Consider the following 21,685-nt stretch of genomic DNA (forward strand, 5'->3'; position numbering starts at 1 on the left):
CCAGAGAGGTGGAGGTTAGAGAACATGACCCAGAATATGTTCTTGAAAGAGACTCTATATTATAGGAATTATGTAAAATATAAATGGAATCCAAGAGTAATCTTAACGTTTGGTTCCTGGCCACTAAACCTGGCAGCCTGTATCCAACAGTTTAAAATAATTAAGAAGTCAAATGGTTTTATTGGAAAATGAAGATTTCTTGGCCCATAACATGCTACATGAAGTACGGCCCCGCTCTCTTCTGATGAGGTCTGCTAAAGAATTTTTACAGATCTCTATATAAATGAACTTTATTTTAAAAAGATACAAGTTAACTTGCAAATTCGGGACTGTAACCTGAAGGGCAAGCATGAAGTCTTAAATGAGGCGCTTAGTGACTCATCCATTCCCATCGGTGATGTCGCCCCCCCCGACACTCAGGAGACACCCCCTCCCATCCCAGGGCAGCAGGTCTTTAACTTGATCTTTCAAAACAACACAATTTAAGCGGATGTCAATAAAAACCAGTGAATTATAAATATTCTCTCTTCCAGCATATTTGATCAGAGCTGTCAATAAACAGAACTGTACTTCCTGGGATTTCAGGCATGAATACCAATCTATGAATTTTAATTTAATATTCTACCAGAGGACCCCGGGAGGATATGAACAATTTGGACATCCGTAAAGTTATTCTTAGGGTAAAACTGGACACATGTATACTTCAAGAAATAACATAAGATGATTAAGGTATCTGCATTAAGATACTGTGTATATATACACACACACACAGAAATACAGATATATATATATATATTCAGATAACTGTATACATATATATATTCAGATAACTGTATACATATATTATATATTCAGATAACTGTATACATATATTATATATTCAGATAACTTGGATTTTTATATAAAAATCATGAAAATCCAAGTTATCCGAATTAACAACCATGCACAGAATTATTTGATTCCTTCCTGTCCCTTACCCACACTTTGACTCACACGTTAGCTGGTATTTCCGATGGTAAAATTGATTCTTGGCACAGAATACGTGTCTCTACTCCCTTTCCCTGAACAACCGGAAACTGCTCATTCCACGAAGTGGCCGAGTTTCAGCCAACACCGAGCAGCTCCTGTCCAGCCGCAGGTAGGACAATGATGAAGACCAAACTGCAAGCAAAAGCTCAAATCCTTGCAGTGAGCAGAGCTCTCTTTACACTCTGCGTCCCCTGATCGTACATCAAAGTCCATAGGCTCACAGCCCCTCACTGGCCTCCCTGAGCTGGGAGCCCTCCCCCTCCGGCTGGGGGGCCCATCTAGAAAGACTTCCAGGGCAGACAAAAGGGAAATGAGTCGGGATGGTACTGATGTCAGGCCCCGAAGGAAGAGACAGCCTGTGAACTCTCCTCGATGAGGAATGTCAGAGGCGACTATATTTTATTAAAAGGCCCGCAGGCAAACAGTCAAAGAGGCACAAACAGCAACAACAAGACGGCGAGACCTCAAGTCCCGCCTGGCTGCCCAGCTCCGGGACACAGACTGAGCCAAAGCCTGCTGCTAGGGGACAAGGTTCGCGCAGGCCCTACTTCCTCAAAGCAAGCCCGCAGCTGTCACCCCATCCTGTCACCCCAAATAGCTGCACGCATTGGTGAAAGTGAGGTCGTAACGCTGTATACCTTTTAAAACTGCAATTGGGAACTAAATAATGGAGTAGTTTTGTTCAAAAGCAATATATATTTTTCATGAAGATAAGAGCCGTATTACATTTGCTATAGAAAAATGCTGCGAGAGGAAAAAGCCGCGTGTTACCGACATGACAAAAAACATAACAAATTCCACTTATGAAAGTGTTCTGCCCTATGAGAACATATTGAATGAAAGGCATTATTCCAGGTGAGTGAGCCACGCAGAAATGCGGATTGATTAGGGTTTGTTTTGAAATGTAATTTGTACGGCGAGCTTTTTTATTCCTTTGATGGCAATGAAACAGATTTATTGGCTACATGTTGCAAGTGCAATAGATAACAGATAACCAAGGGAGACGTTTTAATAAAACCCTCAGGAAAGAAGAAAGAAAAGTGAGTGAATGTGCCCGCTTACATTTCAGCTAATAAATAAAAAGTACAGTTAGGGCTTTAACTGAAAACCATCCCCGTTATTGCAGCCTGGAAGGTTTACTGAAAATTGGGGTAGAACACTCTAATTTTTCATACTTACAGCTACGACATGAGCTGCACCAAGCCAGAGTGAGGTGACACACATTTTGATTTGGGCGCCCACGCCGTCTTCACGGTAAACTTGCACGCGCTCGTGAAGGGGACAAGCAGGTCCCTGCCAGTGAGGGCGTCTGCTTCGGCTCTTTCTGACTGTGCTCTGGGATTCTGGACAACTGAACACGTCCTGTCCAGGACGTGCAGTAAGAACCACTCACTCCCTGCAGTAAGAACACTGGGCGCTTCTAGGGAAGTTTCCCATCTTCAATAAGCAATGGCCTTTCATCTCAAAGAGCTGAGAGGAAGGGAGGATACCATGAAGGACGGTGCAGAACGTGGCCCATGCTTTGAAGTCCAAGTGTATTTAGACCCCTCACCTGAGCCCCAGGGCTTACCCAGCCCGCATCACACACCCCTCACTCAAACTGGTTCTAGTCACTAGGGCCCTAGACTCATGCAAGAAATCGTCTCTCCTTTTTTTGTTTCAAGGCAGCAGGAAAACTGGAACTCTCTCTGAGTAGCCCTGGAGCTATCTGGGTTTCAGTGGTGCTCTCTCCCAAGAGCCTTGCTTCGGAGAATGACGAATCACCTCCTCCTCCGGGAGCGTCTCCTTTCCAAAAGACACTGAGGAGCCAGGGAGGGAAAATGACCCTAAATACCAAGAATGACTGCCGATGCAAACTCAAGGTTTCTAGTGGTGGAGAGAGGCCAAATTTGTGTTCCTGTAACTTGCAGGACAGCTTCTTAGAACAAGCTCCACAGATCTGGAGAGAACCACAGACCCCAGATCTGATTTCACTTAGTTCAGAAACAGGAATTCAGAATGGTGAGTGAGGGTACAATTAGGAATGTACATCAATAACATCGGGTGGTTTTAATACACAAAAGCTTTTAGTCTAAAAATCACGATTCTTGCCAAATTTAAATGCCATTGTAAATCCACGTTTGTATAGCAAAGAGACAGGAACACATAAGCAAGAGACATAAAATGAACTGGCATAGTTTGGAGAGTTTTGGACCCATTATTAAATACGGATCCAATCAAATATTCCATCCGATTTCCAGTTCTGTTAATATTTCTGCATTCACTGTTCTTACTTTCAACTACCCAAATCTTTCAACCAACACTATTTTGAAAGGCTCATACAGAGTCCCCATGCCATTTTCTAAAAGGAGTTACTTCTGTGGAGGAGTTTCAGAATAAAACAATTAAAAATTCTGCTACAGTTAATAAATTGTCTCTGGGAGGATTATAATAATAAACCTTCTGAGAAATTTTTTTGAGACAGGTGTTACGTGAATTTGCATGCCTCAGCAAGATGCATAAAAAGAAGACTTAATGACTTAATTTCTAAAGCATCTATATTATTATGGCATGCTTCTGGAGATAGGTAATTATTGTCTACATAGGTAAGCATATAGTGTGTCCCATGGGAAAAATCATCTGTGCTTTTCCCAGAAGCCATAGTTTTCCTTTTTTTTTATAATTAAGATGTTTATATAAGAAAAGCTAATTTATTGGTTTTTTAATATACAATGGGTTTTCTTTAAAAGAGCAAGATCCAAGGTTGTTTTGTGATTCGAATTTAAAAATAAACAAAATAATCTTCTGAATCTTCCAAGGCCATGTTTCATGTATTTAATATGTCCCTGAATTAGTCAAAAGATTTTAAGGGTCTAAATAACTCTACCATATGTCAGCTCTGGTTGTATACACTGAATAAACCATTTGATGTATTTACACATAGACATGGAGAATATATACATATGTATGTATACGTATATATTCTCCGACACTATTATTAAATGCAATCCTATATTCTGGGATACAGAAGTTGATGATATACCTTTCTACTTGCCATGGCTAACAAAGCTAGGTTGAAACTCAGCAACCACTTGTATTCATTGCTTTGCAGGCTAGTAGTTAAGTTCGGTTGCTGGTGGGAAAAGGGTCTCTTACCACACCCTCCGTAAACTAAAGATTCATTCATGCTCAGTGTCAGTATGTGCACACTCTTTTATCGAGGTGGTCGTGAGCTGCAGATGCAGTCACAGCGCTCATGGTGATCCAACTGGATGTCAACGAGAGCCATGTGCTTCGCTCTGCCCCTCCTCTTGAAATGGCCAGGTTCAAACTTTAATACCTAGGACAAGAAGATATTTCCTGTTAGAAAGCCCTGAGAGTTTAGCACAACTAGATACCCCTTATGCTTTTTATGACAACTGGTCCCCAACCTTTTGAGAAGCCAATGGAAACTCTGGGCTTGTGATTATGATGCACTCCTGAAAATGTTTTTACAATCATCAACTTCCCGACGTGGGTAGAGTGGTCTGCTGACCACAGAGTAACGCCTCCTATGTTACCAGCCTGCAGTACCAAGATGAGCTCAGGGGTCCTGGCAGGCACTTATCGATAGCTTTCAAAGGGCCTGTTTTGGTGCCGAGTGTTGCCCCAAATACTGTCATAAAGATTCTTCTGAACAGAGCATATGTTATGGATAAATACAATACCGAGCATTGATTACTCCTTAGAACAATGAATAAAGGCATGAACGTAATAGGCTGCTGTGGCTAAATGTTTGGTTAATGTAAAATATTTTTGCCATGAAGAAGGTGATTACTGGCCATAATTAGGTGAAAATGTGTTTATGTTCTTATACATTTGTTAATACACAATACCTTTTACAATTCAAAACAGACCAGCTCCACTAAAATCTTCTACATTGATCTGTGTATCAGTACAGCATTTCTTCATAAAGCATATCCTTAATTTTTTGAATTAATGAGTTGATTATAATGACATGGATGGAGCTAGAGACTATCATGCTAAGGGAACTAAGTTAGAGAAAAATAGATACCATATGATTTCACTCATATGTGGAATTTAAGAAACAAAACAGATGAGCAAAGGGGAAAGAAAGAGAGAAAGAGACAAGCCAAGAAACAGACTCTGAACTACAGAGAACGCACTGATGGTGACCAGAGGGGAGGTGGGTGGGGGATGGGGGAAACAGGTGCTGGGGATGAAGGAGCGCACCTGTCCTGATGAGCACCGGGTGATGGATGGCAGTGCTGAATCACTGTATTGTACACCGGAAACTAATATTACACTGTATGTTAAAACACTGGAATTTAAATAAAAACTTACAAAAAATCTAAGTTGAAACATAATTTTAGTAAGTTTACATGGAAGCTAACTTCTTCCCTGCCATGGCCTTTGCTGAAATCAAACATTACTCATCTCAGACACAATTACTTGGGAAATCATATATGTGCTCTCACAGATACTCTCTGGTTGGTTTAATTGCTTCTCTTCTGTACGTTCTTAGGTTCCTGTTAGTCTTTACTTTTGACTTTTTTTCTATTTTCCTTTCAGACTCTAAACTGCAGCAGGTGCTACCATATGATGATGTTGTATTCTATCCTTTTCAAAGGATTTGCACAGACACATTATTTCTTTTGCCCTGCAACAAACCTTGTCACCTAGTAGAGGATGTTCCTCATCCACATTTTATATATGGGAGCACTGAGACCCTCAAGGAGGCCGTGTGCCTTGTGCGGGGTCTTCTGGCCACTTGGACTTGCACACAGAGCTCTGTCTGATAGGGGCCCAGCACGCTGGGATCAACGCCTCTTCGATGTGCCTATGATTTCCTTTTGTGTCTCCAAAGGCCATCGGGCTCCACATGGGAACTGGAATGGGGACTGAGATGCTTTGGCTGGCATACTCTGGTCTGTGGCAAAATCTTGCTTTAGAGTCTGCAAGACTTTTCCTGGCATTCTTCCGACTCTTGACTATGAATTCTCTTCCCAGCAATTTGCTCCTCCTCACATCATTACCTGCCTCGAGTCACAAATAGACGGAAACCGTCGACCAGGAAAGGCAGGTTCAGGGCCCTCAGCACTTTGTACTCCTTCGTGTAGCCAGGCTGGGCCGTGGGGGCCCCAGTGAGCACCTCATTTGTTCCATGTTCAATCAGGCTACGGGGTCTGGTCTCCGCTAACGCGGAGTGCGACATGGATTCCCACGAGTAGCAGAGCTTCAAAAGAACGTTTATGAGCACACAGTGGGGGCGGAAAGGGGCGCCCTACGCGGGTTCATGCCAGAGGCACAAAGACTCAGCGGTATCTGCTGTCGGTAAACTCGTCCAAATGGCAGTTCTGAGGGCTAATTCTGTTGTTCCCTTTTTCTCCTGCAACCCGCCTGCTACTCCAACAACATGTATCACACAACTTCACCCGATTTATTTTGTATTCTCTCTATTCATTGGATTATAAGCGCTTCGAGGGCAAGGACAGCAGAAACTACTACTACTATTATTGAGTATTTACTAGAAGCCACACACTGTTGAAAGTGACTTTGCAAATACTATTTGGGCTTCCCTGCAACACTATGAGGTACTTTTCTAATTTTCATACGTAAGAAGAGAGATTAAGCTACGTGCCAAAATTACAGAGTCGGCACTGAATTTGACCCCATGTGGATAAGCTCACCTACGAAATGGGAACTATGTTTGTACAGCTCAGTAGCATGTTGTGAACATAGCAGCTGGTGAAGAAGCACCCCCCGGGTGGGTGGTGGCGCCAGCGGAGAAGTGAACGCTCCCGTTCTCTCCTTTTCACCTCCTCCCTGCACCTCCAACAAACACGGGACAGACACACAAGCCAGGAAGTAAAGCAGAGGCCAAAATAAGTGCCCCACATGTGGGGCCACTTTTAACACTTTCACAATTTGGGAAGAAGATTTAAAGTACTAAGAGCAGAATTACAATGGCATCTGCCTTCCTTGTGTGGCTCCCGTGTTCTCTCTTGCAGCAAACTATAGGGGAAAAAAGATGTGGCTTCTTCATGAAAAAAATAAGTAAAAAACCAAAAACAAAAACTACTCCCCCCCAAAAAAAACCACCCAACAACAAGGGTTGAAGAATGTCTGACATTTTGGGGTACTGAATAGCGCCGCCCATGATGGATCAGCAAGTCCAGCTGGGCTATATTTGGTCAGAGTGCCCTAGAGGTTTGAGTCCTACAGCTTCTCCGAGAATTTCTCCAACATGCATTAGTCACTGTTGTCCAAGATTCTATGTAAACCGGATTTGGGGGGTCTGCAGATGCAGGGGAGGGAAATGACTCCTAAGACAATGAGCATATGATAAGCATAAGGCTGCTATGAAAGCCTAATGAGTGGTGATGACCGGCCCCTGGACACTCAGGGCTCTGGCGATTTGCTTTCTCATTTGACGGCAAACAAAAGAGTGTGCAGTGGGATGAGCGCAGAGCCCCAGCAGTTTTTCTAACTGGTCTCCTGATTGTTCAGGGATTTTCCCTGTGTTTTATATTAAGCAACGTGAGCACAGTATAGATGTGTTTTGCTGATAAGAAGAGAAAAATGAATTGGCAGACACTTTCCCAGACAAGACCGGAAAGCACTGTTCGAACAAAGTGGAAATTGCGCTGTTTTCCTGGCTGATCACAGCACTGATGTTCAAAGCTTTCAGACCATGTAATAGTCTTAGGTTCAGGTACACAGCACTGAAAGGAGGAAGAAAGCAAAGCCGACTTAAGAGAGCACGGAAAGTTAAAAGAGAAATGAAAAGCCTTTATCTGGGCAGGCAAACTGGCTGGTTATAGGTTATCTGGTCACTTTCAAAGGGAAGGAATTAATTACAGCCGCCGAAGGACACTTACTAATAGGACCATCCCAAAATGCTTTCCTATTTTCCCAGCTAGGGTTCACAGCTGTGAGCACACCCTGAAGTAAAATCCACCGACGAGCAGCCAGCCATTTCTTCTTACCTGTGGATGGAGATGGAAATCCTGAACCCTCTCCACCACCTGGAAAACCACATGAAGCCAGGCAAAGTTGACTTTTACTAATTGGACATCGACTAAGCCGGCTGGAGGCTTTCACAACACTACACAAAGTCACAGATGCTCGGTCTGCAAATTACCACACCACGGAAGATATTTCACCTCGGTTACTCGCCTCGTTGCCAATAAACCAATGAGTGAATCATTGCCATAAAGCTATTACACTAATAAAACAATACCAGGCAGAAAAGCTATCTGCTGAGTTGGGTTCTTCTTTATTGGGAATGTAAAGAAAATGGTTGTTAAGGCCTTGTAATAGTTCTCAGATTAATGGCTGACGCAGGAACAAAAACACGTATTTCAGGACAAATGCATGGTATAAGCTGGAATCATTAAGAGTTTAAGATTCTCCTCAACTTCTAAAGCAGGTGGTATTCCAGATACATAGTTTCTGATCTTAAAAAAAATAAAAAAGCCTCCTAGTTTTGCCTCCATTTTGAACTTTTCCATGCTTCTAGGCTTTATGAAAAATGTGCAGACAGTTTAGATTATTAAGAGCTGCTAGTCCATTTCTCTGAAACCTAGGTGATTACAAGCAAAAACATCTTGAGAAGGGATAACACATTATTTTCTGCCTGGGTAATTACCGAACTTGTAGCACCCCCAGCAGACGTGGAACATCCTAGTGGAAGGGCTGACTGCACGTCATAAGATAGGGTACTCGGAAAGAAAGACCCCGATGACACAGTTTCACAACGCTTCCCTGGACAATGAAGGCTGTACGGGACCAAAGGCTGGGATTAGAGTCAGGGTCCGTAAAACGCTCGCGAGTACTGAAAATGCAGTCTTAATCTCTGGAGACATTACGTTTTCTGGGAGCACTCTGGGGTTACCGCAGGGTGCACCCAGCTGCAGTCCAACCTTTAAAGAACGAGGCAGCTCCATAATTTCGGCAGCACCACACAGGGCTCCTGACTACCCACTGCAGAAAACGTAACGGAAGGCTAACCAGGCACCAACTACGGAGCATGGGATTAGCATGGAGGACCATTCATATCACAAATGGTCTTGTCTACCTGAGAGGGAGCACACCCCAAGGCAGGTTTGCGAAGCGATGGCAGGAAGCTAGGTCTAGAAGGGAAGGAATGCACACATTTGTTCATACTTAAATGCAGGGTCCATTCACTTGGGGAGTCATCGAGGCTGCAGGGAAGCCAGACCTCTCCGAAAACTCCACCCACATGTGTTCTGGGCTTTCCAGTCTTCAGCCTTTGTCCAGTGTCCCCGTGAGCTGAGCGTCAGTGTTGTCACTGCTGCGTGAGTGAACTTTTCCATCAACATGAACTGTTCCCATCCTATCTTTAGTCCTTTACATTGACTTAGCACTTCCATCACCGGTTTGCTCTCATTCCTCACGTAATGTCAGTAAGGTAGGATTTGGGGGGTAGGATAGTGTAACAGCGGATGGACGCCATGTAACTTCAGGTCTGCCTGGGAACCCCAAACTGTGGGTTGTCGTGGGGATGAAGTGTGCAAAGCTGGAGCCGGAGGCTTCCAGTCAGGCCACGTTTTGCTCTATTGCCCCGTCTGTCGTCGGAAACACAGGAAAAGCCCACGGGAGAGCGGTCTCCCGGTCTCACCCAAAGAGAGAGAGAGAGGAGGAAAGCCGGGAGACGCTACACTAGCTCTAGAAATGCTACTTCCAGAAAAAGAGAAGAAATTTTCTTGACTTTGGTTATGGTTGGTTATAATCATAACCCCACATCTCACTGCTTTTGCCACAGAGGAGAAACTCTTTGGAAACAGTTTTTTTTCTGTCTCCTTGATCTCAATTTCCAGTTTTAGCTAAATTTGTTTCTATGGCAGATGCTTAAAACATGTAAAAACTAAAAGTACCATTCTTTTATCTCAAGTCTGAAGCTCAACAGTTTAAAACCTCTAATTAATCTTTTTGTTCATATACAAACATCTGCTTACATTTCCTAACACTTGAGCTGTAATAGGAAGCAAATTTTTAATATAAAATTCTAGAGTGAAATAAAAATAATCCTCTGAAGTCATTATATTTTTTTCCATTTTGTCCAGAGACAGGAATGGTTGTGCCAGAAACAGAGATGGCTCTGGGCTGTGCCCTTCAATATGGCAGCCACCAGCCGTGTGTAGCTATTTACGTTTACATTAGTTAAAATCATAGAAAATTCAAAGTCCGGTCTCCCGTTTGCGTTCCGCACACGTCAAGTGCCCCCTAGCCACACGTTGCTGCAGACTACTGTCCCGGGACTGCAGAAAGTTCTCCTAGACAGGGCAGCTGGTTATAGCAGCATCATGCCACAGTCACGAGAGGAAGGACAGAAAAATTAACTCTGATCTTTCTCTCTCTGCTGCTTCGTGAGTTTTTGGCTCTTGCCCGAACGTCCGTAGACAGGGGACCAGATGATGAAAAACAGTTAAGTATTAATTTAAAAGGTCACCGTATTTCTAGGGAAGATCCTATTCCTTCATGGAGCATCATCAAGGCAGGAAGGGAACTGAAATAACAGCATCCTCTAAGTGTCTACACAGTATGTTTTCTGGAACCTTCCTTTTTGAAAAATCCCTACCCCAAAGTATCTTTTGTATCCTATACATATTCCAGGAGGCATCAAAGAACTGTTATGAGCAAACAGGAAAAATACCTTAACAGGGTACCCACAAACTTCTGGAAAACAGAAAATCATAAAGGAAGTAACACTGTATCGCACGGTGAAAAAACGCTCAACCCCCTACTGGAGAAACAGCATGACCCGTGCAAAGAACAATTATCTAAGCTTCATTAGGAGCTTTATAATTTTTCAGATTTATGCCTTAAACGCTGAGTTCCAGTTACCCCCTTAAGGGTGCTCATGGCCCATGGAAACTCATTTCACATCTCATCAGTTACAACTAGAAGCTGGGGAAACTGGTTTCTCGTGTCTCTGGGGTAAGAACACAGACAGAGAACAGAACAAAGAATGAGGATTTTTCCCTAATGAGCCTGGCTCAAGCAACCCCCTTTGCTGGAAACGGAACAAGCCTTCTACTCTTTTCCACGGGGCACTCAACAGAGTGATCACTGGGACATGCTGCAAGGTATTTTAGGAGTTGCGGGGCAATGGGCCAGGCATGTTCGTCCCAGCTATGCAGCGGCTGAACCTTTGTCCAGCGCTTGGCAGAGTGATTTCGTGTAGAGCTCTGCAGACCCCAGAAGTAGAAATACCGTGATACAATGTTTCAAAGAGCTGCTTCAGAGAGCAGCTTCAGAAAGATGCTGACATCTCAGACCTGCTCCTGTGATGAGCAGAGATCAAGGACTTCCCTTTCTAGATACTAATTGTGAACAGAAACGTACAGCTAACAGCTCTGGTGTGCAGAGACAAGAAAAGACGCAAAAGAAGGACCCTTCAAAGCCCTTTGGCATTAACTGTCTGGGAGACGAGGGTTTTTTTTTAAGGGGTGGGGTGTATGTTTAACTCTGCCATTTCCGCAATAAACAATTTAAAAAATGAAGCTGTAACTTTTATCTGAGCAGAGTCCAGAGGAAAATAAAGCACTCTACAGATAGATCAAAGGCCCGCACTTGAATGTCTTTGCTCAGTGTTCTGCCTAGGTAGAGATCTTGTCACTGGCTAGATTATTTTAACTCTAGCTTGATGATTGCATTCTGCACTGATCCTCAGAGCATGACTAAACATTGCAAAATGCAGGTTCTTAGATGCAAAGGACAACATCCAATCTAGAGTTCATCAGGTCATACAAAAATAAAACACAATGAACATAGACTATAGCATTCTCTGGATATGAGAACATTTTTTTCCCCTGGAAAATTGCAGGGTGGAGTAAGGAATTCTTATGACTAAGAAAGTAAGCTTTGTGTAGGTCTAAAATAATCTGTTTCCCCCGTGTAAGGTAAGCATGGTCACTGTGGCATTTGACTTCCTACACTTCCCAAGTTGAAAATACTAGTTATGACCTACCCATTCTCTTTTAGCTACAAAGTCATCTCCTTAAACTTGTTCATATTGTTTTATTGTTTTTTAGGATTAAAAGAAAAAAAAAACCACCACCCAGTTTTACAAAGCTAAAGGCTTTATTTAGGGAGCACGCTCTATTCTTTGTTTTGGGTACAGAGGAAAAACAACTCAATCATTTCTAATGATAATGTTTCACATCTTAGAAAATGCATTCCATATGCACTATTTTATTCGATCTCCAGAACCACTTTTTAAGTGATTATCTGATATAATTTCTTAGTCCCATTTCACATATGTGAAAATCGAGTCTCCAAATTTTGTGACTTGCAAATGCTCCCACGATTGGCAAGTAACAGCTGCTGCCGAGGTCAGGAGCAGCCCTGACTCCCCTTAAATCTACTCTTTCTTTAATGCTCAATAAAGTGCTATGTGTTTACAAAGGAAAAAGCACAGTGTTTACTAGTGATAAGAACAGACTCTGGAACACAGAGTTCTGCTCTCTGCAGAAACCTGCTCTCCTTAAACTTTTGTTCCTCTTTGATCCTCATATTTACTTTTGTTTATTTTTGCATACTTTCACGGCTGATTCCCCGGGTAGCACTCAGCAGTATTTGGGAAAAATTGGTATTTTTAGAAGAAAAAGAATATCATATTTAGCGAATTAAAAAGTCTCAACTATAAATATTTTCTGTCAATTTACATTTTGCTGTCTTCACTCTGCTTAATTTCTTAAGGACTTGATTGAATTCAAGTTTGGCCCTTAGAATTTTCCTAAAGCAACCTAGATTTTGTAGTGATAGTCTTTATTATTCCATCATATTACTACAAAGAAGGCATGTGAGCTCTGAATCACTGGGTCATGCATTTGATTATATAATCTAACAAGGATGTTGTCCCAGAGGTTGTATTATGAAGATTAGGAAAAAGAGTCCAGAGCACCTGGCTGGCTCCGTTGGTTAAGTGTCTGCCTCGGCTCAGGTCATGATCCTGGGGTCCTGGGATCGAGCCCCACATCGGGAACCCCGCTCAATGGGGAGTCTGCTTCTCCCTCTCCCTCTGACCCCCCCCACCACTCGTGCTCTCGTTCTTTCTCTCTCAAGTGAATAAATAAATATTTAAAAAAAAAAGGACAGAAAAAAAGAGTGCATCCTTCAGGAAGGAGTTAACCTCTCTGGGGCATTTGGCTTGGCAATTTTAGCTCATGTATAATTTCGGCTCCCACGCATCCCTCTGGCTGGGTGCCTTTGTGCAGTGAACAACCTGAACAACTGTATGCGATGGTCCATTCGTCCAGCACCCTGCAGGTTACATAACATGGTGTTGCAGCACGGACGTGTGAGAAGGACATACCTCATGATACTTTTTCACAGTTTTCCCGGAACTGCACGTGCAGGATTTCCAGCTGATGGTCCCACAGCCACAGTTGCCCCCACAACGCTGCACAAGGAGGCACCGGGGAAAGAAGACCACGTGCGTCAGCTTCAGCTCCTCTCTTAAGTTGACAGAGTAATTCCTGGGAGTGCAACTGTAGCGCTTGACGTCCTCATTGAGCCTGTCCAGGTCGACTGTAAGAAAGACAGAGGCGTGAGCGAGCACACGACCCTGAGCAAAAGCCCCGGCAGGTGTTTTTGGGAAGGGGTGGGAAGATGTTGTGAGGTGACCTTAACGCAGGGACCGAATCTGTCCTTGGGGTTCCAGTTAGGAACCTAACATGGAAGGTGGAAAATCTGATTCTCTTTTGATCCCATCTGCTCTTCCAAAATAATAATAATATTAATAATAAATAAAATAATCAACAACAAAGGAAAAACAAAAAAAACTCTCAAAAACTTGGCTAAATCTTTATCTTGGTTCAGATTTCCTTATACCTTTTTCTAATATACAAAAAGAATTCTGAGGAAAGGAAATGAAATGTCCAGCAATGTAAAATAACTGCCTTTATCTTAAAAAAAAAGAAGCCAACAAAATAAATCGGCTCTTGATTCTAAATAAAACCTGAATTCCAAACCATTATTTAAATATAATTTGAATTCTATCAGGGATGCATTAGGGACAACTACTTTATTATGTTTAGCTGGTGATGAAATTTTACAGGGATGTGTGAAGAAGAAGAAGGTTTTAGTTTCATTTTAACTCCAAGGTCAATCAAAACGTCCAAGACAACGGCATTTGGGGGCTGTGCAGATGATGTGTGTTTGTGCACCGGGTCCTGGATGGTGGCAGAGCCCAGTGGGTACAGCCTGGGCTCCGAAGCCAAGCCACAGCTGCCTCCCTCCCGGGAGCTGGAAAGTTACCCAGCTGCTTCCAATCTCTGCTTCTTCATCTTTACCTATTTCACAGAAATATTTGAAGGATTGAATCTAGTGTGCCTGGCACTCAGTCAAAGCCAATTATGATTATTCGTCTGGCTTCATTTTGATTTTTCCTTCCATGTTTCCTTTTAAAGTCAAATGGTCAAAAATAAAACAATTCAGGCCTTTCTCCTCTATTTCTCTCTGTTGGCCATGCCTCTGGGTCAGTGATTGTCAAGGGGGTATGGTTACTGGGACTTCTGTGAATTAAGAGCAGCACCCTCCATTTCCAAATTCGAGTCACAGATATTTACTTGGATTAAATTTATATTATCGTATTTACATAGGTTACGTTCAACATTCTCAAAAAGGCACCTAATCCTCCATGTACTTGGCATGCAAGCCTTCTGACCACGCTCTGGAGTGCCTCCCTCGTCACCTGCCAGGCGGGCACAGGGGAAATCCCACAAAGGCTGGGCAGACAGTAGCAGGCTTACCCTGGACTCCAGCCCCTGCAAGAGTCTTGGTCTTAAACCCAAACTGCGTGAGCAGCAGTGAGAGTGATCTTTTGGGGTAGAAGCCAGAGGCTAAGGATGTTGTCGGGAGAACGCCCGTGAGGGAAACCAAAAGCAAAGAAGGTGCAGGTTGATGAAGAGTCCCCTTGACACCATGAAGTCAGCGGAAAGTCTGGCCATATGGCCGGGTGACCCCTTGAATAAGGAATTAATGGCAGTTGGATCGATGCCCTGCCCTGAGAGCCTTTCCGTATGTGCGACTAGGCTTTGATTCTCAAGGGCAGGGAATTTTTACCCCCACTGCTACATGCTGAGCCTGCGGCACTGGGAGTGGGGGGCAAGGGGAGGGGGTGCTGAATAAATGCTGAATAATTTCTGTGCATCATTTATTGCTGTTTTTTCCTTCCTTTGTAAAGACATGTCCTAAATTTAGCTATAATCAATGCAGATTTAAATTGAATGAACTGTGTCTCGGGAAAGGAAGCATTTTATTGCTGCTAAAGCCCTGAAAATAACTGCAAGCAAAGCAGGAAGGATTACATAAATGGATTACGAAGTGCAGCCGTCATCCATTGCATGTGTCACCTTGAGATACATAGTGACACCAGCCTGTGCACTGCCGTGCTGTGGACAGGGCTGGTGCAGGCGGCTGGATCTGCCGTGGGGGCGGTGGGGGTCTATCTGGTCTAAGGCTGAGGAGTCAAGAGGTGCTGTTACCAAGGAGACGTGGAGGGTGCGGGGAGGCAGAGGGGGCAGGCGGGAAGGCGCCGTGCCATGGGTCTCTAGGTCAGCCTCCTGCTCGGCACCTTCTACTTGTCACCGCACCTCACGGCCCCCCCCCCCGCCCTTTTAAGGTGAACGGTTAAGTGGGGAACTGGGATTTGAAGCTCTTCCCCCTTCTGCTCCAGTTTCTGGCACATCTAGGAGAACGGGGGCAGGCCAGGTCCCCAAGAGCCGGAGGAAGAAGACGGAGCTCCCTGATGCTGTAGTGGGTCTGGGGCGGCGCAGCCTTCTCTCAGGGATACCCCCGAGCCCTGCGACAGCACGCCTCTCCTCCGGGGATGTAGCCAAACCCCAAGGTGCCCTCAGCAACCCAGGAAAAGGCACATCCTCCTTACTCGTCTGGAAGCAGGACTCTTCCCGCTGGGTAACCGTTTTACTGACCAGCACGGGTCCACCCCGTTCCCCGCCCGCCGCAACCAGATGTACGACACGGGTCCGTTGCGGGCATCCATTCACCGACGGGGCCAGTTCAACCGTGGCCCAGGGTGACTGTCGTAGCCTCCAGCTGTGCCCTGCGTCTCGGGGCATCGAAAGCACCAAGGCACTCAAAGGAGACGGATGAGGCCGCCCCCAGAGCAGGACGCCGGACAGGAGGCTGAGTGGCCAGCAGAGCTTCGGGAGCCTCCCCGGGCAGGGGCTCTGCCCGAGCCTCTGGAGGGGGAGCCTGGGAGAGGGCCGTGCTTTTAGAGGAACGGGACAGGGCAGCAAAGATGTCCCAAACTTAATTCAAAGTCCTGTGAATTTTATCTATTTCCCCTTATTTCACTCCGGGTGTATGTAATGTTCTAATCCCTCCCTTGCTGTCCTTTTGAATTTGAGTCTTGTCTTTTCATGGGTCTCCGACATCCGTTTTCTGGGCTGGGCACCGACAATCTGTTGGAAGGGCTGAGAAGTGGCCCCCGTCCTCAGAGCATCCCCAGGACAGGTTAGTCCAAGGCAGGGCACTGTGCAGTACAGCGGGCGCACCCCTCTTCCTGCGGCCCTGGCCTCAAAGCCCAGGTCATTTGCAGAAGATCCTTGTGCTGTGACGAGTTCTGGGGTCTGAGCACTGGGTGGGGCCGTGTCAAGCAGGAGATAGTGTTCAGTCTCCAACCCACTGCGGCTCAGGCATGCGAGGACAGGGCGCGGAGTCAGTCCGGTCTGTCTGATCCCACCACCTACAGCCCTGAGTCCCAGGGAACGTGAGAAGCCCCTCACATACACGCCTGCAAGAACCACCCCGCCCCCTTCAGTGCTACGAATTACAAACCATTATTGCTCTCACCTTCACAGGGCAGGGAATTGAGCCTCTGAGAGGTTAAGAAGAACACCTGTCCACAGCCACACGCCCAGCCAACGTCTCGTAGAGCTAGAGTTTGAATCCAGGCTTTTTCATGCCTCTGCATGCTTATAACCGTGGTCTGAAGATCTGAAGGGAGGTGCAAAGGGCAGTTTCCACGAGCCACGCTGGGGTCCCCCCACTGGGGGCTGCTCGCTGTCCCAAGGACCAGGCTTCCCAGGTGTGTGATAGACCGTCACCTGCCGAGGAGGTACACCCAAGCCTGAGCACCCCAGGCACATACATTCGTTTATCGGGTGCTGCTGGAACAGGACTTCTTCTTTGGCATCGAACAACATAATGAGCTTCTCTGTTTCCCCCAAACTGAAGGAGCCTGCGTCTATGCACGATCTTCATTTGAAGAAGAAATGAGGACCAACACCTCGCCCTCACCTGCCTGTGGTCTTAGTCATGAAAACCGGTCGGAAGCCCATGCAAAGAGCTGAACGGATTGATAACAAATATTTGTCTTCAGAGGGAACCCGTGTTAGAGTCCCGAAGATTCTTTTTACGGGACAGGTAAAGCCACGACAGGAGCACCTCGTTGCATTATGTCTCGCTTTATGACGCTTTGCAGATACTTGTAGATACTGCCTTTTTTCACAAATCGGAGGTTTGTGGCAATGCCGAGTCGTGCGAGTCTATCGGTGCCATTATTTTTTTTTCCAGCGCCACTTGTTCACTTTGTCGCATTTTGATGAATCTCACAATATTTCAAACTTTTTCATTATTATCATATCCGTTACAGTGATTTGTGACCAGTGATTATGACTCACTGAAAGCTCAGATGATGCTTAAGTATTTTTTAGTATTAAAGCATTTTTTAATTAAGCTACAGACATTGTTTTTTCAGACATAACGCTACTGCACACTTGACAGCCTACAGCATAGTGTAAACACAACTTTCATACACACCGGGAAACCACAACATTCATCTGACCTGCTCTCTTGCAATATTTGCTTTCTTGTTATGGAGTAACCGGGCTGGAACCGACTGCTCGGTGTCTCCGACGTGCGCCTGCAGTAGGGCTCACACGCCTGGCACGCACAGTGTGGGCACTGATCCGCTTGTGATAACATTTTAGAAGTCTTCTCTAAGTGGATCATTTCAAGGTTTTTTTGTGTGAATATAAAAATTCATGGTGAAACAAAATAACGTCCTCCCTTTGAATGCAGGAAAGCGTGGGGTTTTTTTCTCCCCATGCATGTTTAATCTAATTCACTGCCTGTTTGCTTAACAGGAGGACGATCCCGTGGGTCAGTCTCTGGGTGTCAAGTCTGTGGGCGGCTTTCAGGGCGCTGGTCTTTCCTCCACCTGTGCTCTGCTGTGTGTGTCACTAGCCTTATATCTTGATCTCCTTGAGTCTGCTGGCGTCTCCAATGAAATGTCCAGTCCTCAGAGAGAGCCAGGAAGCATTTTCTAACAACCAGACCAAGCTTTTACAGCGCTAAGATTCTTTATAAACTCTTTCAGCATGCACTAATATATACATATATATGTTTAGTATGTGGTAAGGCATGGGAAGTGCGTGTGCTTGAAGCAGGGATACAGACATATATATAATATATATATAATTTTTTAATACCATGCTTTTGTCATTCTATTTCATTTTCCCTAGCATTCAAGTCTCCTAAGTCATTTTAATCTTCTAGGGCTCAAGTCAAAAGCCATATTCAGCCTCCATCTCTTCTGACCCCCTGCTATATGCTCGCCACACCTCCTCTGCCTTCTGTTCTAGTACGAACTTCACAGACTTTGCTGTGTCACTTTCTTCTATTTAGGTGTTTCTCTTCCATTAAAATACAAGGTTCTTGGAAGCAGAGAGTTAATCACTTTTTGATCCCTCCTCTCCTAGTGCTTTGCCCATAGTGGAGAGCCCAAATATAGGTCATTTAAGTCCTGCTCTCCTAAAATCATTTGGTTTCAACCAGGTCCTGCTGGATGAAATAGGGCATCCCTGAAGACGGAGCACACGTGACATTTCAGGGTATTTGAAATAACTAAGAGAGAGATTCTCTCTCTCTCTCTCTCCCTCTGCCCCTCCTTCTCATGCTCTCTCTCTCTCTTTAAAATAAATAAAATCTTAAAAAAATAAAAATTGAATGAGTTAAGAGTATTTGAAGCACAGATCCAAATCCTAGCTCTTGGGAGGTATCCCCCACAACACTGTCGAGACGAGTAAAACAGATAAATGAGTAAGGTTAAGCACAGAACGCCCCAGAGCTGAGATGCTGCAGCTGGGGATCACTAAGGAAGGTCATGTCTGCCTTGATCTCAGCGTCAGAAGGCAATGATCTTCTGTGTTCAGTTTAATTCCCTGGGACCGAGCACGGTCCTTTGCAAGTCAAGACTTAATGAGCCGGTCTTCCCGGCACCGGCAGTTCTGAAAGGACCGTGTGCTGTAGGAAGGGTGTGCTTCCTCCCTAAGTCCACAGGGGCACAGAGCAAAAGGATGCTGTGGGGGGGGGGTGTCCCAATGCTTCCCAGAAAAAGTAGGGAAGGGACCCACAAGGCAAAGACATCCATCATTAGCCAGAGTGACTGCTGTGTCCCTCCAGACACCGAAAGTTACCTACTGTTCCCTGCGCTGACTTCCTTCAAACCTTTGATGTGCGCCCAGAGACACACGCGATGTGATAGACAAAAACGCGGCTTTTATTAATGCCTTCTGGCGAACTGAGTGGGGAATCTAGATACTTAAAAGTCATACAGGTCAGCAACAGTGGCTACAGCCTAAAAAAAAGTGCTTTTCAAAGGAAACACCCAACAAGCAAAATGGTGCCAGAAAAGTTTCTGGGTAAACAGTATCCTAGAAAAGTTTAGTACTTGCCAATCATTTTGTAAACTTGTAAGGAGTGTACTGATTTTACAAGTCCTTAAATCTGACAATATTTGGATACTCTGTAGGGGGCTCTCCAGATCATAGCAATGATTATCTTACCGCCCTAGCGGAGGAGTTCACAGAAATGTCTTGGTTCTGTGCAGTTTTACTGAAGTAACAAGAGTAGCTATCATTTACTGAGGGCCCATGAGGTGTTAGAGAGTCTCTCTTATTAATCCTAACACAACTTTGCAAAGTGGTTATAATTAGAGCCATTTTGCAAAGTGCAGAACGCAGAGCCTCAGGGGTCTACAAGTGACTTCCCTGAGGCCATGTCCTTTGGATGTGAGTTAGAATTTCATCTCAAGTTTACTTGACTACAAAGTCCATGCTCTTCCCACTGTGGCATCCTTTCTTTTGCTCTCTTTCTATCAAATTTGTGGAAGACAATTTTCACACTTATTAATAAAGATGGCTTTTACTTGGGGCATACTACATGGTTCAGCAAGTTCAATGAAGCCAACCCTCTTTCAATATCAGAAATTAGAAAAATAAATCCATTTTGATTTAATGTCCCCAGTACCTCTGTTTAATTGACAGAGAGGTAGTTACAGGGGATGATATCTCAAAACTGACTTATCGGATTCATCACTAGTGTCAGCAAGTTGCTACCCAGAGAGCAAATAGGCAGACAAAGTTGCAAGCATTCATCTTGTGATGGCCTCAGCGTGTTCTAAACTATATTCATGTCTTAATATACTATGAAATTATTTCCCTCATTCAAAATCATTTTTGAAAGAGCAAAACTTGTACTTTCCTAGTTAATAGACAAGGGCGTGACAAATAAATGGCAATAAATTACTAATTTAAAAATTAGAAGTATTTTGATTTAGGAGAATTCAGAACCAAGTCAAACATTTTGATATTAAACATATTTCTGTCACTTAATCCTCAGCTTCTACGCCAGTTATTTACCTATAAATTGTTTTCAAATGGTTAAGTGGTTTAGATCTTAAAGCAAAATAATGTCACGTAAGAAATCACAGAATTGGTATCTGAGCCTCTCAAGTCGGTTAATAACTGTCCCAGAGTTAGAACACCTAACCATTTAGCATCTGTAAAAAATCACATATTTCAAACGCTGTCACTTAGAATCAATTTAATATCAATACATTTACTCCACTCAATGTGGAAATACTGATTTTTTTTTTTTAAAGAGGAGTGCACGTGAATTTTGGCACAAGCATTAAAAAAGAGCAATCCTTTGGGGAAGAATTTACTTGTGGTAAGTAAAACTGTAGTTCAAAACTAGTAGGTTGGAATGCTCCAACATTTATATCCATATTTTATTTTATTTTATTTTTTTAGAGATTTTATTTATTCAACAGAGAGAGACACAGCGAGAGAGGGAACACAAGCAGGGGGAGTGGGAGAGGGAGAAGCAGGCTTCCCGCTGAGCAGGGAGCCCGACGTGGGGCTCGATTCCAGGACCCCGGGACCATGAACTGAGCCGAAGGCAGACGCTTAACGACTGAGCCACCAGGCGCCCCTATATCCATATTTTAATGCTAACACTGACGCTGTGGAAACAGGCTTCTCCCTTGTTGTAATTTGTTGGATTTTTTCTATGACAAACACACTATTGTTTGGGAAAGTCAAGTTCTTCTGGAATAAGTAAAAAATACAACAGATTTCATTCACATTGTTAATGTGCCTCTCAATGAGTGCCCACTCTAGTAGAGAATAAGGCTGATCATTTCTTAATTTAAAGACATCCACTGTCATGCTATGAACTTGAATAAAGGTGGGCTGCCCCTAAATTCAAAGCACTGTGTTTTAAAGAAATCACAGTACGGTTTCACTTAGGCTACAGTGGTCCTATGATGATTATATAGTTTGTAGAAGATCCATGTAACTTTTCACCTAATTATGTGCAAGGGTGCTATATCATTAGC

At 44.1% G+C, this 21,685-nt stretch overlaps 1 protein-coding gene across 3 annotated transcripts in view; it reads right to left on the reverse strand.

Moving 5' to 3' along the window:
* Positions 1-1,400: 1,400 nt before the first annotated feature.
* PDGFD (platelet derived growth factor D) overlaps positions 1,401-21,685 on the reverse strand; it is a 231,372-nt gene continuing 211,087 nt past the window's right edge. For all 3 annotated transcript variants that reach the window (XM_025893898.2, XM_025893897.2, XM_073903660.1), the window contains 2 exons: positions 13,352-13,566; positions 1,401-4,348 (listed from right to left, as the gene is read on the reverse strand). In XM_025893898.2, the coding sequence (XP_025749683.1) occupies positions 4,223-4,348; positions 13,352-13,566 (341 nt within the window). In that variant the 3' untranslated portion in view covers positions 1,401-4,222. The remainder of the gene's footprint in view (positions 4,349-13,351; positions 13,567-21,685) is intronic.

This window comes from Callorhinus ursinus, unplaced genomic scaffold (assembly GCF_003265705.2).
Source record: "Callorhinus ursinus isolate GAN/ISIS: 27379988/994484 unplaced genomic scaffold, GSC_fseal_2.0 scaffold19, whole genome shotgun sequence".
Classification (NCBI taxonomy): Eukaryota; Metazoa; Chordata; class Mammalia; order Carnivora; family Otariidae; genus Callorhinus; species Callorhinus ursinus.